At 38.8% G+C, this 14503-nt stretch overlaps 1 protein-coding gene across 1 annotated transcript in view; it reads left to right on the top strand.

Moving 5' to 3' along the window:
* Positions 1-14503, top strand: part of LOC128511448 (protein shisa-5-like) — a 31971-nt gene that overhangs the window by 12393 nt on the left and 5075 nt on the right. The window contains exon 4 of the mRNA XM_053484325.1: positions 1280-1477. Within this exon, the coding sequence (XP_053340300.1) occupies positions 1280-1477 (198 nt within the window). The remainder of the gene's footprint in view (positions 1-1279; positions 1478-14503) is intronic.

The raw sequence follows: 14503 nt of genomic DNA, 5'->3' as shown, positions 1-14503 counted from the left end.
TATGTGGAACTCTTTCTGATTTCATTCCAAATTATTTTCAGGATGTCAGGCTGCATGCTTTAAAGGGTGTTTCCTTCTTGTGAACATGTCAGTTTAATGTGAATGATCTCACTCGTTGTGTGATACCAAGTTTCCAGAAAGTTTAGTCAGTTTTGTTTGTGTGTGATTAGTCTTTTTACAGCACTAGTTCCTCATTCATTTTACTTACACTAGACATTCATTTGCAGGTTTGTCAAACTGCAAAAAAAAACTACATCCAAACTAGGGGTGCGAATCTTTTACCATCTCACGATTCAATTCGATTCCGATTCTTGAGGCCACGATTCGATTCAAAATCGATTTTCGATTCAAAAAGATTTTCGATTCAAAATGATTAGATTTTATTCATAATGATTTCTAATCGGGTTTCTGATCATGATCTACTCTCATCTGCTTTGCTATACAGAATGACAAACGGAGACATTAAAGTGTCTTTTTCACATTTATTAAGTTAAATTCTCAGGAAAGTGCCTTTTATCAAAAACATTGTCTGGTTCTCAATTGCTACTCATTAGTAGCTAGCTATAAAATAAGTTGGAACAAAAATAAAGTGCTTCTTCATAATACAAAATGGTTGAAAATAAATGCATTTTCCAAGAAAGTTTACCACAAATATCATGTAGAACACAACCGGAGAAGACAAAAAAAACATCAGGGAGTTTCGTGAAGCACTGCAGTGTGCGTTGGTCTGCAGCTGGCAGCTGACTCTGCTCCGTGTCGCTGAGCTCCGGGTGATGCCTAGTAATATGAGCACGCGCATTTGTTGTGCTGCCGAAGTACTTGGTTTTCGTTTTGCAAAGCTTGCACACGGTGTGTGTCATGTCCAGCGCAGTGCTTCCAGGCACGTGAAGACGGGGCTGATTGGATCTCCCTCTCATCCATATTTGCTTCCTCTTTGTTTTAGTGATTTGCCGCGCACGCTTACGTTCAAAAACCGCCAGCGTGGTGACATCAGTACAGACCAGTAGGCTAGTTACAAAAATGGAGGCTAATTTAAAAACAGCCAGCTGATTTTATTTATTTATTAAATCGATTCTTGGACATTTTGGATCGATTCTGAATCGTTGCAAATGAGAATCTAGATTTTTCTGTAAATCGATTTTTTTGCACACCCTTAATCTAAACTATTTTCAACACAACATTTCTTATGCTGAAAATAGATTCTTACACTATCAAAGAAGATAACTGGGAATTTGATGGTGATAGGATTAATTTTAAACTTTTTGACCTCCTTTTACAGCCGCGGTGGCAACAACAACAACCACAGTAGTAACGCAGTTCCCTCAGCAGCAGCCTCCAAACCCTGCAGTTCAGAATCCGGCCTACCAGCCAATTTCTGCACAGCCTGGTTACCCTGTCCAGCCCGGGTATGGAACCCCTGCCCCGTATCAGGGCCAGCCTTATGCACCGGGACCGCCTCCACCGTACCAGGAGAGTGGTAAGAACAGATTTCCTTCCAAATCCAAACTGAATTTATAGACAAACTGCATGGTGTTTTAGGTAACCATTTAGAAGTTAATTTATCCATTTCTTGATTAATTCATTTAAGAGTATGGAAAATTGTAGGTGCTTTGCCTTTGCAAATTGTAAATTAACCAACTGAACTGAAAACTAAATAAAGGAAACATGAGATGTTTTTTGTTATGATGACACTAGACCTGCCCAACCCTGCATGTGAATTCTGAGTAGATTTTTATATACAGTAACTAGCCGTGCCCGTGACTTCATTCGCGTGAAATTTTGGAATTGTTTTCCAACTTCCAAATTGGATTGTATAGTTATTGTAAATCGACAGCCATACATTAACTGACCAGTACATTTTAAAATGCAATTGCATACTCATAAGGGCGTACTAAAAATGTACAATGCCATTTGTTGAATTTTGGACTGAACAAAAATTTTTATGCACACTCATTGAAGCCAATTAAATTCCCAACAAACCTATATGTTACCTCAAGTTCGGCCATTTTTACGTGATGCGTGCACAGACAAACAAACAGACAAAAACTCCAAAAAACATCTTGATGTGTCCTATTACTCATCTTGCGTCCCCCCAAATTATATTTTTGCGAATATCTTTAATGTACAGACACGCCAACTTTACAGTTTATTATATGTATAGAAGATTGATAGATTAAAAAGAAAAAGTCTCAGGTAGAATGTGTCATGTCCATGCTGTATATACAGAGTTTTATAATAGCCACCAGGTGCTTTGAGGAGAACTACCAATGCCTGTTGGTTTGTATACAACCTGTAATATATGTACTGCACTGTTAATACTCAAAATATGCTCATTTACCTGGACAGAAAGTGAGTGCGCTAAATAAGGCACGTTTCAAGACATTACTCATGTGAGATGGAAGGGGTGCGGGTTTCCAGAGTGTCGATTAATGTTGGCTGCACAGTTGTCAATCATTTTAAGTTCAAACACTGAATTGTTATAATAAAACTGTATTTTTATGTATTTTTTTTAATTGATAACTCATAGCAGTATACTTTAGTGTTCCTTAGTTAAATGTGTAAAATTGTCAGGTCTATTACACTGTGTTCTGCTGAATCGTAGTTCAGGGCTTTTCTACGGTGGCCCTGAAGTGCAAAACAAATTAACAAAACTGAAAATAAAATAACAAATTTAAAACCACATTAACAAAACGGAAAACAAAATAACTAATATCTGACTGGCTGAGAAGTCCAATACAAATTAACAAAACGGAAAACAAATTAAAAACCAAATAACAAAACCCAAACTATTTATTTTTTTTTTTGGAGGGGGGGGGGAGTTTTGTTGCTTTGTTTTTGGTTTTGTTAATTTGGTTTTAAATTTGTTAATTTGTTTTCCGTTTTGTTAATTTGGATTGCACTTCTCTGCCATTCCAATACAAACCGGAAAAGGGTAGGTATAGTTTGCGAATGAAACGCTTACCGCTGATTGGACGAGACATCCGTCACTCAAGATATACAGGAAGTAGGAACTTGTTTCTTTATCTTTGTTTCTTGTGTGTTCTGCTTCACTTTAAACTATGATGGCTGTGAAGTGCAAAAAAATTTACAAAACTGACTTCAGGGCCACTGTAAGTACGCCATATTTGAAACCACAATAATGTTTGCACATTCATACACACACAAATCTACCGCTACTACAGTACTTCCTGTATATCTTGAGTGACAGATGTCTCGTCCAATTAGCGGTAAGCGTTTCATTTGCAAACTATACCTACCTTTTCCGGTTTGTATCGGACTGGCCGAGAAGTGCAATACAAATTAACAAAACGGAAAACAAAACAACAAAATTCCCCCCCTCATGTTTTGTTATTTGGTTTTTAATTTGTTTTCCGTTTTGTTAATTTGGTTTTGAATTTGTTATTTCGTTTCGGGGTTTGTTATTTTGTTTTCAGTTTTGTTAATTTGTTTTGCACTTCACGGCCACCGTACTTTTCCCAGAGGCAGCCTGAGTGAAGCATTAAACACATCTTTTACTTATGACAAGCCCCTCGTTAATTGCTTTATCTATACGAAGAAAATGGATGCATCGATGCTGTTCTGTAATATGATTACAAGATTTATATTTTGTCACAATAAGGAAAAAAAACTAATTTAATTTTGTGTTTCTGGTCAACTGTCATAGACTTCAGCTGTGGATTTAAGCATTTTACATTAAAATAGACACATTATTCTCATTTGGAGAATTATTTCTTTCATTTAGAGAGTCTTTTCTGAAAAGTCACAGACTAACACTCCACTTTAAATAAGTTACACCTAACAAATTAACACATTTACACAATCTCTTTTATTTTTAAACAACATATAGCATAGTTGCTCTATAGCATATTTGAGGGCAGCACAGGGGCATAATGGCTAAAACTGTGGCCTCACATTCCCAGATCAGGCTAAATGGTGTTTTAAAATTGCCTGTAGTGTGTGTGTGTGCATGTGTCCTGTGATGGATTTACAGTACACTCCACATTATACCCCACCTTGTGTACTGGAATAGGCTCCAGGCCCTGGTATAGAATATGTATGAATTAATGTAGAACATTTGGAACATTAGTAAACATCTATGTTAAGTTAAAAAAGGAGAATAAATAATTTGATTTAGAAGAATAAAATTACTTAAGATAAATGTTGTCCCTTAAGGGAGACTAAACTTGCAGCTCAAAGAGCTCAGAAAATAAATAATTGAATTATCTTCTGGGAAAAAAAACCCTTAGAAATAAAATATACTGCTGTTACTACTAACTATACTTTCAAGTAACGCTATAATATTGATTCTGGTATTTTGGTGTTGATGCACACATACACATCAGGAGAGAGAGAGAAATGTGTAACCGAAAACTCAGTGTAACCGAAAGGCAAAAGTCATTTCAGTGTAGACGGACTTTTCGCTTCATTCTCCCTGAATGGTAGTACTGGTTTGTAAACAGCCTGCTGTTGGACAGTTTAGAAGACGGAGTAGGACAGTATAATGATCATCACTGCTCAATCACATGGCGTATTCAGAACTGTCCACATAAGGTCTGAATATTGCAGTGGCAGAAAACGCAGGTGATGATTTGCAAAAAGAAAATTAAAGCACGGAATCTGTGGCTAATATGTCGAACCCTACAACAGAAAAATTACTGTTTTGTGAAATGTGTTTCCTCGCTATCACTTATCACTAACTGAAGGGAATCAAACGGGACTCTTAATCGGAAATTCAAACATTGTTCCGACCCTTCATATCACCCACTTTGGTGTTGATAAATAAATCACTCGTTATCTTCTAACTTGTTCATTAACGGTCTATTTACTGTAAGAAACGCTACTAATTAGGGAGAATGAAGTTCATATACATTGAAATCAGTGGCGGACTGGCCATCTGGAGCACCAGGCGTTTTCCCGGTGGGCCGCTGGCCAGTGTGAGCCAGCCCAGTCAGTACGCAAATATATAAAAAGTGACAGAAACCCCAATATTGCTATTATCTAATAATATGGATGAGTCCGTCGATCGCATGGACGCTGCCGACAAAAAGCGTGTTGTTGCGGGAGGGAGAGGTTGATTTACGACAGCTGTTTATGGGAGTATACTCCAGTGCGGGAGATGCATTGTGGGTAATGAGGTCCGGTGTGTGAACGCGAATGCGCGATGTAAACTGGGATATAGAGCCTGAGTTTTGTTTTCTTATCAGTAGTTTTTAGTTGGATTTAAGTGCAGGATCCACCCGAAATGTTGTACTATAACCTGACAATGCAGCAGATAAAAGAACGGGGGCATCGACCAGTTTGTCCATCTCATCATTACACCAGCATGAATTAATGGGCTGCTACGCTGTCGCAAGCAACATTAAAAATAAAGCCATAATAATAATAATCAGACACCTTCACTTTTAATTTACGGAGGGAGAGATATTGATCCTTTCTCGGTGCAGCGAATTTCTTTGAGCAAATTAATAATTTTAATGAATGAAAAGGAGGAAGAAGAAAAGTTGGAGCTAAAAGTTACACGAAAATAAAAAAAGCTTTAGAGGTAAATGCTGTAAAATGCTTCAAATGAACAGATTCTGCCTTTGTTGTGAAGGTTCCACAGACTCTGACGGCTCTAACATTACAGTCAGGGACAGCGAGGCTGGATCCAGCAGCTCACCACATCCCACATCATAATACACTGGATCATTAAAGTGGAGATTGAGTTTTAAAACCCTATTCTAGTATAAAAATATAACACAAACAAAAACGTAAATAAAAAAGTATCACTAAGCATATATTGGGTAATATTTGTAAAACAAAGGAAAGAACAATAAGTTCATCATTCAAAGTTATTCAGATCAGTGTAAAGTTAGTATGATTTAGAAAGTGCTTTAACTCCACCTGGTACAGTTTCATCCCAGTGGAATAATCTGACTACAGTGCCATGGAAAAGTATTTGCCCCTTCCTGATTTTTTTTCTTTGCATATTTGTCACACTTGTCTAGGTGGAATTTCACGTAAACACTTTATGAGGAAAAGACAAATTGGCCTTTTTGTTTGTGAGATATCATGAACATTTCGCAGGGTTGGATCATCGTGATGCAGTGTAAGATAGTCCACTCATCAGTGTAAGATATACCACTCATCAGTGTAAGATATACCACTCATCAGTGTAAGCTGCAAGTGCAGCAGGGTCAGTGATGATGAAGCAGTGCCTGCTGATGATGACCAACACCTCTCCCCTGATCTACCAGAGCAACGTAAAAAGAATCACAATTAAACTTAATGCAATTACTAGCATTAATGTGCTAGTAATTATTATGATAGTCAATATTAATTTAAAATAATATAAATACATACATTAAAATAATGTTTCTCAGCCTTATTTCAAATTAATATTGACTACCATAATAATTAAAATAAGTAACTAGTTTTAATGGTGCTACTGATTTTATTTCAGCTTACTGTACCTCTTCAGTTTTATTGCCATTCTTTTTAAAATATTGTCTTTATAGATTTATATGTTGTTTGTTTTGATGTTCTCTCGTTTGTTTCTTTGTTTTCCTAATATGACCTAATATATTGTATCGTTTTACCGCCGGAAGGATCTTGGAGAACGAATGAGCTTGATTGCTGCCCAATGGCTGGGGGAACTTTATTTAACACAGTCATTAACACAACATGCTGTACTGTGCCAGTGAAATAAATTTCTCCCAGCTTAACTTAAATAATAAGTTAACACTGATCAGAAGTTTTCTGATTTTTATTTCATTTAAAAATATTTTATATAGAACCACAATTTAACAGGTGGTCTCATACACACACTTAACACACAAACATGGCCGAAGCCACCAACCTCACTAAACTTCCCCAACAGGGTGAACCTCCAACCAAGGCATGATGGTTGTCAGCCGCCGCCCCGCTTACTCCACAATATGTTGTGAAACTTCAAATAATATATTTAAATAGCATTGATTTCTAGCATTTTTAGCAGCATTGATTGATTTTCCCCTGATTGAAATTACTACTCCCTACACCCTACTCCGTGCGCAGAAAATGTCTGATAAGGGAACTTCACTCTACAAATTTCACCATTCAGAACACCATGCAACGTCACTTTATCCTTGCTTTACCATGGTAACACAAGCACCTCGGATACCTGTCGCTGCTGCTGTGAAAATTTCACGCTACGGACAATAAATCTAGAATATTTATTGAAACAAAAACTGATACCATAAAAAAATATATAACGTATTAAAACGTTTATAATTTACAAATAAATTATTTGATTAAGTTACATGGTGTATGGAGATTTATTTATTTATTTATTTATTTTTACAGATTACTAGCCTATATAATATGAATGGTTTCTTAATTAAATTAAAATGTCGCAGTCATGTGACTGATGCAAGCCAGATCCTTTTATTTAGCAAAATTGAAATTAATAGTTACATTTTATTGTTGAGGGGCAAAGACAGGGCTCCATACACACATAAAAAAAAAAAAACACACAACAACACCCTGTTGGGGAAGTCCCTGCACGGCCCTGGGGGAAAGTATGTATGTATGTGTGTGTGTGCGCGGAAAGTATGTGTGTGTGTGTGTGTGTGTGTGTGTGTGCGGAAAGTGTGTGTGTGTGTGTGTGTGTGTGTGTGTGCGGAAAGTATGTGTGTGTGTGTGTGTGTGTGGAAAGTATGTGTGTGTGTGTGTGTGTGTGTGTGTGCGGAAAGTATGTGTGTGTGTGTGTGTGCGCGGAAAGTGTGTGTGCGGAAAGTATGTGTGTGTGTGTGTGCGCGGAAAGTATGTATGTATGTGTGTGTGTGTGTGTGCGCGCGGAAAGTATGTGTGTCTGTGCGTGGAAAGTTTGTATGTGTGTGTGTGCGCGGAGAGTATGTATGTGTGTGTGTGCGCTCATTTCATCTGTAGTTGTTTGATCAGTTAGTAGTATATATGTATATGTGAGTGTTTTATATATGTGTATGCAAGTGTTTCATATGTGTGTGCATGAGTGAAGTTTGATTTAAGTCCTATACGGCGCCTCATATAGACTTGTGTGTTTACTCTATACTCCCACTCACTCACTCATGCTCTCTCTCCAATCACCACACAAACAGTTGCACAAAAACACAATATAACCAGCAGCCCATTTTATTTTATTTTATCTTCAAAAACCTTGTGATTTTGAATAGATCTACACAATGGTGAAACACTTAAACAAAAATATAGATGTGATACCAGCTATATTTAATTACAGCACTAGGCTAAAATTACTAATTTTGCATATAATTAGTGTTAGGGAGAAACTAGCTAATTAGCCATGTTAGCTGCCTCAGTAGCTCTACTATTGTATGTATATCAAAAGTGATAGTCATACTAATGTCAACCATGTGGGAAGTGGGTGTGGTCGTGTTAACACTCCGCTGCACCCGATCTGAGAAATGCCTCCACTTTCTGCCTTTGACAAGTTCTAAAAACAGTTTATACTGCAGTAACAGTATGACGGAAAGTTAAGTGCTTTTGAAACTGAGATATTTTCTAACTACAGTATATGTAGAAACCACCCATGGCTACTAGTATATTGGCATGCATTTTTTTTTTTGAGTCCTTTTTTTGTAGTCCTATATACAGATTAAAATTACAGAATCGTTTCAGCACAGACTGATGTTTTTTTTCCTGATTTTTTTTTCTTTTCCCTTTTTTCGAAGAAGTCATTAAACCTCAGTGACAGTAGCGTTAGTGAATTCAAGTATAAAATCTGGAATAATATTTTTTTTTGTGGTAAGAAAGAAGCAAGCATTGCTTGTTCATTAAAGAAGTCATTAAATTACTGTTTCCTTGATTTGTAAATTAGTCTCCATTTCCTCGTTTGTCTCAAGTTTTAAATACATTAAAACTGAAGTGTGGTTGTCTTGTCGATGCTCCAGTAGATGTCCATCTAAGGCTGTGTGCTGTGAGAAATGATTACACTGCTACAGTCGAGCTGGGTGATCCAAGAGGAATATTGTAATAATTAAGAACATACCTATGATGTGTGGTGTAGCTATAAATATATATGAATCTTTGCAGATCGCCTTTTCTAATAATCATGATGAATGCGTGTAAGTTAACTTACAGTACACTCTCATAGAACATGGTTTTGTCGTCTTCTCTATGTACATCTGTCTCTATATAATTCCTAATCGCCCGTTTATAATAAACAATGCATTAAGGTGATTGTCTAGTTGCAAACTGTGTATGTATTTGGAAAACTATATTATGCTTTCCTAGATGGTTTATAACGGTGTCTGTCAATGATTAAGAAGTCATGTAAACACATCAGTAAACACATCACGTTCGTATCTCTCTTAGTACGCTACTTACCCTGTGTTAGCTTCTCCGCTTTTTATTGTCGTTGCTCGCAGCAGCGTAACAGCCCGTTAATTCATGCCCATGCAGTCATGAGAGAGACAAACGAGTCGATGCATGTCCATTCTTTTCATTTCTGCGTTGTCAGGCGATAGTACAAACTTCCGGGTGGGTACTACTACTTTCTTACTACTTAAGAAAACAGGCTAAGGCTCTATATACCAGCTTATCTCACATTTTCGCGTTTTTGCACTTTGGACTGCATTACCCACAAAGCATTGCCCGCACTGCTTTGTGGGCAATGCTTTGTGGGTAATGCAGTCCATAGCATTGCCGTCACTGGACTACACTCTCAAGGCTATAGCTCACGTGTGTTGTGAAGGTACGCCCCACAGAACTGGGGGGGCGGGCTCAGCAGAGATGTGCGGTGTGCACGGGCTCTCAGCCTGTTCCTGACTCCGGCTCGTTTCCCTCGAGGCTGCCGCTTCGCGTCGCGTCCTTTGTTGTCCCTCAGGATCTCACTCGGCCAGCTCGGATCCGGAGTTAAAAACGTCGAATTATGAGTGCATTGTATACCAATAGAAACAAGAGTGTCTCTATCATAACTAATGTACTCCATGCTGGTAATTTTGCCGGTTTTAAAACGCTGTAAACTAACTTAAAAAACAAAGAAAAGGTGGTCGGAGCAGTCGTGACGGCAGCCGACCTCACGACGCCAGTTTTTTACACAACCATTGAGAATTTTTAATTAAAGTATATTAAAACCTTTCATTAGGACCCTAAAGAATCATATTAACATTTAATGAAAAATGGGACTGGATGACCCCTTTAATATCTACAAAAATTCAACTGTTAAGAATATTGAAAAAGGAGAGGGAGGAACAAATCTCCCAACAAAATGCTTGTTAATTTATATCCTAAAGTGTGCTATGGCAACATTTATTTCTGTACTATTTTAATGTCTGTATATTGGCTTAAGCTAAACATTTTTAGCCATGACACATAAGTAATTCACATAATAATTCTCAAAATGGCGCCGGTGAGGTCGGCTGCCGTCAGGACTGCTCCGACTCCATTTTCTTTGTTGTTTTCAGCATTTTAAACCGGCAAAATCACCACTAGGTATGATAGAGACTATTGGTTTCTATTGGTATACAATGTACTCACAATTTGACGTTTTTAACGTGAGATCCTAAGGGAGAACAAAGGACGCGACGTGAAGCGGCGGCCCCGAGGGAAACGAGTCGGCTTTAGGAACAGGCTGAGAGCTCGTGCACACCGCACACCTCTGCCTAGCATCCTACTTGCCAATGTCCAGTCACTGGAAAACAAACTCGACGACCTCAGGGCCAGGGAAAAGTTCCAGAGAGACATTCGGGACTGCAATCTCCTCTGCTTCACCGAGACATGGCTGAACCCAGCGGTGCCGGACCACGACATCCAGCCGGCCGAGTTCTTCTTGGTTCAACGCATGGACAGGACACGAGACTCGGGGAAGTCAAGGGGAGGCGGCATGTGTTTAATGGTGAACAGTAGCTGTTTATCGTGTGTCGTCCTTTTAATCTACCTCAGGAGTTTACATTGGTCATAATCAGCGCCGTTTATATCCCGCCTCAGGCGGACACGGACACTGCCTTATGCGAGCTGCATGAGGCACTCACACAGCACTAGACACAATACCGGACTTTTATCAACACATCACCTGCCCCACCAGGGGTGAAAGGACACTGGACCATTGTTACACAACAGTCAAGGACGGCTAAAAAGCAAAATCTCGTCCACTGTTTGGGAAATCCGACCATGCCGCCATCTTCCTTATGGCAAAATTTAAACAAAGGCTGAAACAGGAAGTTCCAGGTCAGAGGGATGTCGCACGCTGGACAGATCAGTGGCCGCGTTACAGGACGCACTTGATGACGCAGACTGGGACATGTTCAGAAACAGCTCCGATGATGACGTCAGCACGTTTACGGAAGCGGTTGTGGGATTCATCGGGAAACTAGCGGATGATACGTGGAGAAAAAGACTATCAGAACGTTTCCCAAACCAAAGCCGTGGGTGGATAAAAACATCCGCGACGCTCTGAGATCTCGCACCGCTGCCTACAACACGGGACTTGCGTCGGGGGACATGGAACCGTACAAGGCTGCGTCATTATATATCCGGAAAGCGGTGAAAGAGGCGAAGCGGCGCTATGGGAGGAAACTAGAGTCACAATTCCAACAGAGTGACTCTAGGAGCCTGTGGCAGGGACTAAGAACAATAACGGACTATAAAGCACCAACATCCGGTATGACGAACATGACCCTGGCAGACGAGCTAAACACATTTTATGCTCGATTCAAGGCTGCAGCTAAAAACGCTAGCAATGCTAATGCTAGCGGCGCTAACGGCTGCAGACAGGAAGGAATCATTTCTTCACTTTCTGACACACTGGACCCACTACAGTTCGCTTACCATCCAAATCATTCTACTGATGATGCCATCTCTCATCTCCTCCACATATCACTCACTCACTTGGACACTAGAAGGTGGAATTATGTTAAAATACTCTTCATCGACTACAGCTCTGCATTTAATACCATAATTCCCTCCACACTCACCACCAAGCTGGAGCACCTGGTACTCAGCTCATCTCTGTGTCAGTGGATCTCTAATTTTCTAACTGGCAAACCACAGGCAGTAAAGATGGGCGGACATGTCTCAGCCTCCATCACTCTCAGCACTGAAGCCCCCCAGGGTTGTGTTCTGAGCCCCCTGCTTTACTCTTTGTACACATATGACTGTGTGGCGACTACCAGCTCCACCACCATCATTAAGTTCGCTGACGACACCGTTGTGGTGGGCCTGATCTCTGACAACAAAAAGTCGGCCTACCTGAAGGAGATTAGGAATCTGGAAAACTGGTGCCAGAGGAACAACCTCCTTCTAAACGTCAGTAAGACAAAGGAGTTGATAGTGGACTTCAGCACCAAGCAGGAGAGGAACTACCAGACCCCCGTCATGAATGACAGCCCAGTGGAGAGAGTGGACAGCTTCAAATATCTCGGTGTTCACATCACGCAGGACCTGTCATGGTCTTGTCACATCAACCCCGTGGTAAAAAAGGCCCGGCAGCGTCTCTACCACCTTAGACGCTTGAGAGACTCTTGACTGCACCATAGAGAGCATACTGACGGGAATCATCTTAACCTGGTTCGGGAACAGTACCATGCAGAACAGATGAGCTCTACAGAGGTTGGTGCAATCAGCAGAGCGCACCATTCTGGCCATTCTGGACATTTGTTTACACTATTGGCCACTGCACAACTACACTTCGTGGTCATCAAATCACTATCACCAGTCACTTTAAATAAATCACTTTAAGCATATTTGCACTGCATAAGTCACTTTTAATATGTGAATTGCACAACCATTGACATTAACATTCTGTTATTACCATTTATTCAGCTGCTCTTATGGTTTTAAATTTTTTCATATATTCTCCATATATTTTCTATATTGTGTATTTTTGTGTACAGTTATTTTATTTTTAACTTTTATTTGTATTTTTTTATTTTATTCTTCCCTAGTTAAACTTACCCTTTATTTTAATTTTCATATTTATTTCCTATTCCTATTCTTTTATTCTTAGGTCACGAGCAGTTGTCTAAGCATTTCACTGCAAATCGTACTGTGTATGACTGTGTATGTGACAAATAAAATTTGAATTTGAAATTTAAATTTGAAAAAACACTACTTTTACCTGGTAAAAACTAGCTCTGTTCTCAGCATGGACTGTTCTCTCTGTTGAGGTAGGGTTGGACAATAATTCTTTTTTAATATATATCGCAATAGATTTTTTTTCAGTAACGGTGATACGCTTTTTAAACACATTTCCGATATTTCGATATACATTTAAATATATATATATATACAGTGGCGGACTGGCCATCTGGAGTACCATGAGTTTTTTTCCCGGTGGGCCGGCTCAGTCAGTACGCAAATATATTAAAAAATGACGGAAACCATAATATTGCATCTCTTTCCTACTCCTATAGATGAGTGTGTCGATCACAGCCTAGTTTAAATGGCAATATATTATTGTTAATAAGCTGAGTATGAGTTTTATTTATTTGATAGTTTATTTCACATTTCTTGTTTGTAAAGGCTAAATACAAATAAAAAGTGAACCTTATTTTTTTTGTACTGTTTTTATTTAAATAAATTATTTAATTTAATTAGGAGGAGCCTGGAGGTATTATAGACTTTGCAAATTCAGTTAGCAGACATCCATTGTGTGTGTCCTCAGCAGTTTTTTCCTGTGGCTTTTTAATATTGTCCATATCGATATCGGAATTATATCGTATCGACCAAAATTAAGAAATATATCATGAAATAAATTTTTGCCATAACGTCCAGCCCTATGTTGAGGTCTGGAAAGCGATTTTGCTCCCTGAAAGGCAACACAGAGAGACTGAGGAGGAGGACCGACAAATATGGTTTTTACACTCACTCTGGACACACTGGACATTTATTTACACTAGTAGCCACTGCACAACTACACTTCGTGGTCATTAGGTAAATCACTCTATTACAAGCCACTTTAAATAAATCACTTTAGGCATATTTGCACTGCACAAGACACCTTAAATACTGTATGTGGATTGCACAACCCTGGACATTACCATTTTTTGCCATTTTATTTAACATTATTTCACACAAAAATGACATAAATCTATACCTACTTTTTACAGCTATTTTCTTTTTGTTCTACATTTCCTTATATATTTAGTCTTTTATTTTAAGGTCACGAGCAGTTGTCTAAGCATTTTACTGCATATTGTACTGTGTGTGACTGTGAATACACAATAAACTTTTTATTTAGATAATAATGCAGGAATATGTATTCTTATATAATCATTCTATGATGTGTCATGGTTAGAAAGTCCTATCCTAGTTCAATCATCACCACAATTTTGAATATCGCCGTTGCCACAGTTATCCTGAGAGGGTCATGGGGAACTTAACCTAGCCGTAGAAAGGCCAGATTGCATCTCTCTCCTGTTAATCAGAGCCTTACTGACCTATGAGCTTTGACTCATGTGAGTCTCACTTTTCCTGTAGCCTTGTTTATGCTTGACAATAAACTGAGACAGCAACTTTTGAAATGTCACACCAGAGTGGTTACTGCGAA

This window comes from Clarias gariepinus, chromosome 23 (assembly GCF_024256425.1).
Source record: "Clarias gariepinus isolate MV-2021 ecotype Netherlands chromosome 23, CGAR_prim_01v2, whole genome shotgun sequence".
Taxonomy (NCBI): domain Eukaryota; kingdom Metazoa; phylum Chordata; class Actinopteri; order Siluriformes; family Clariidae; genus Clarias; species Clarias gariepinus.
Note: the sequence above shows the minus strand (reverse complement) of the source record. Positions and strands in the feature narration are given on the sequence as shown.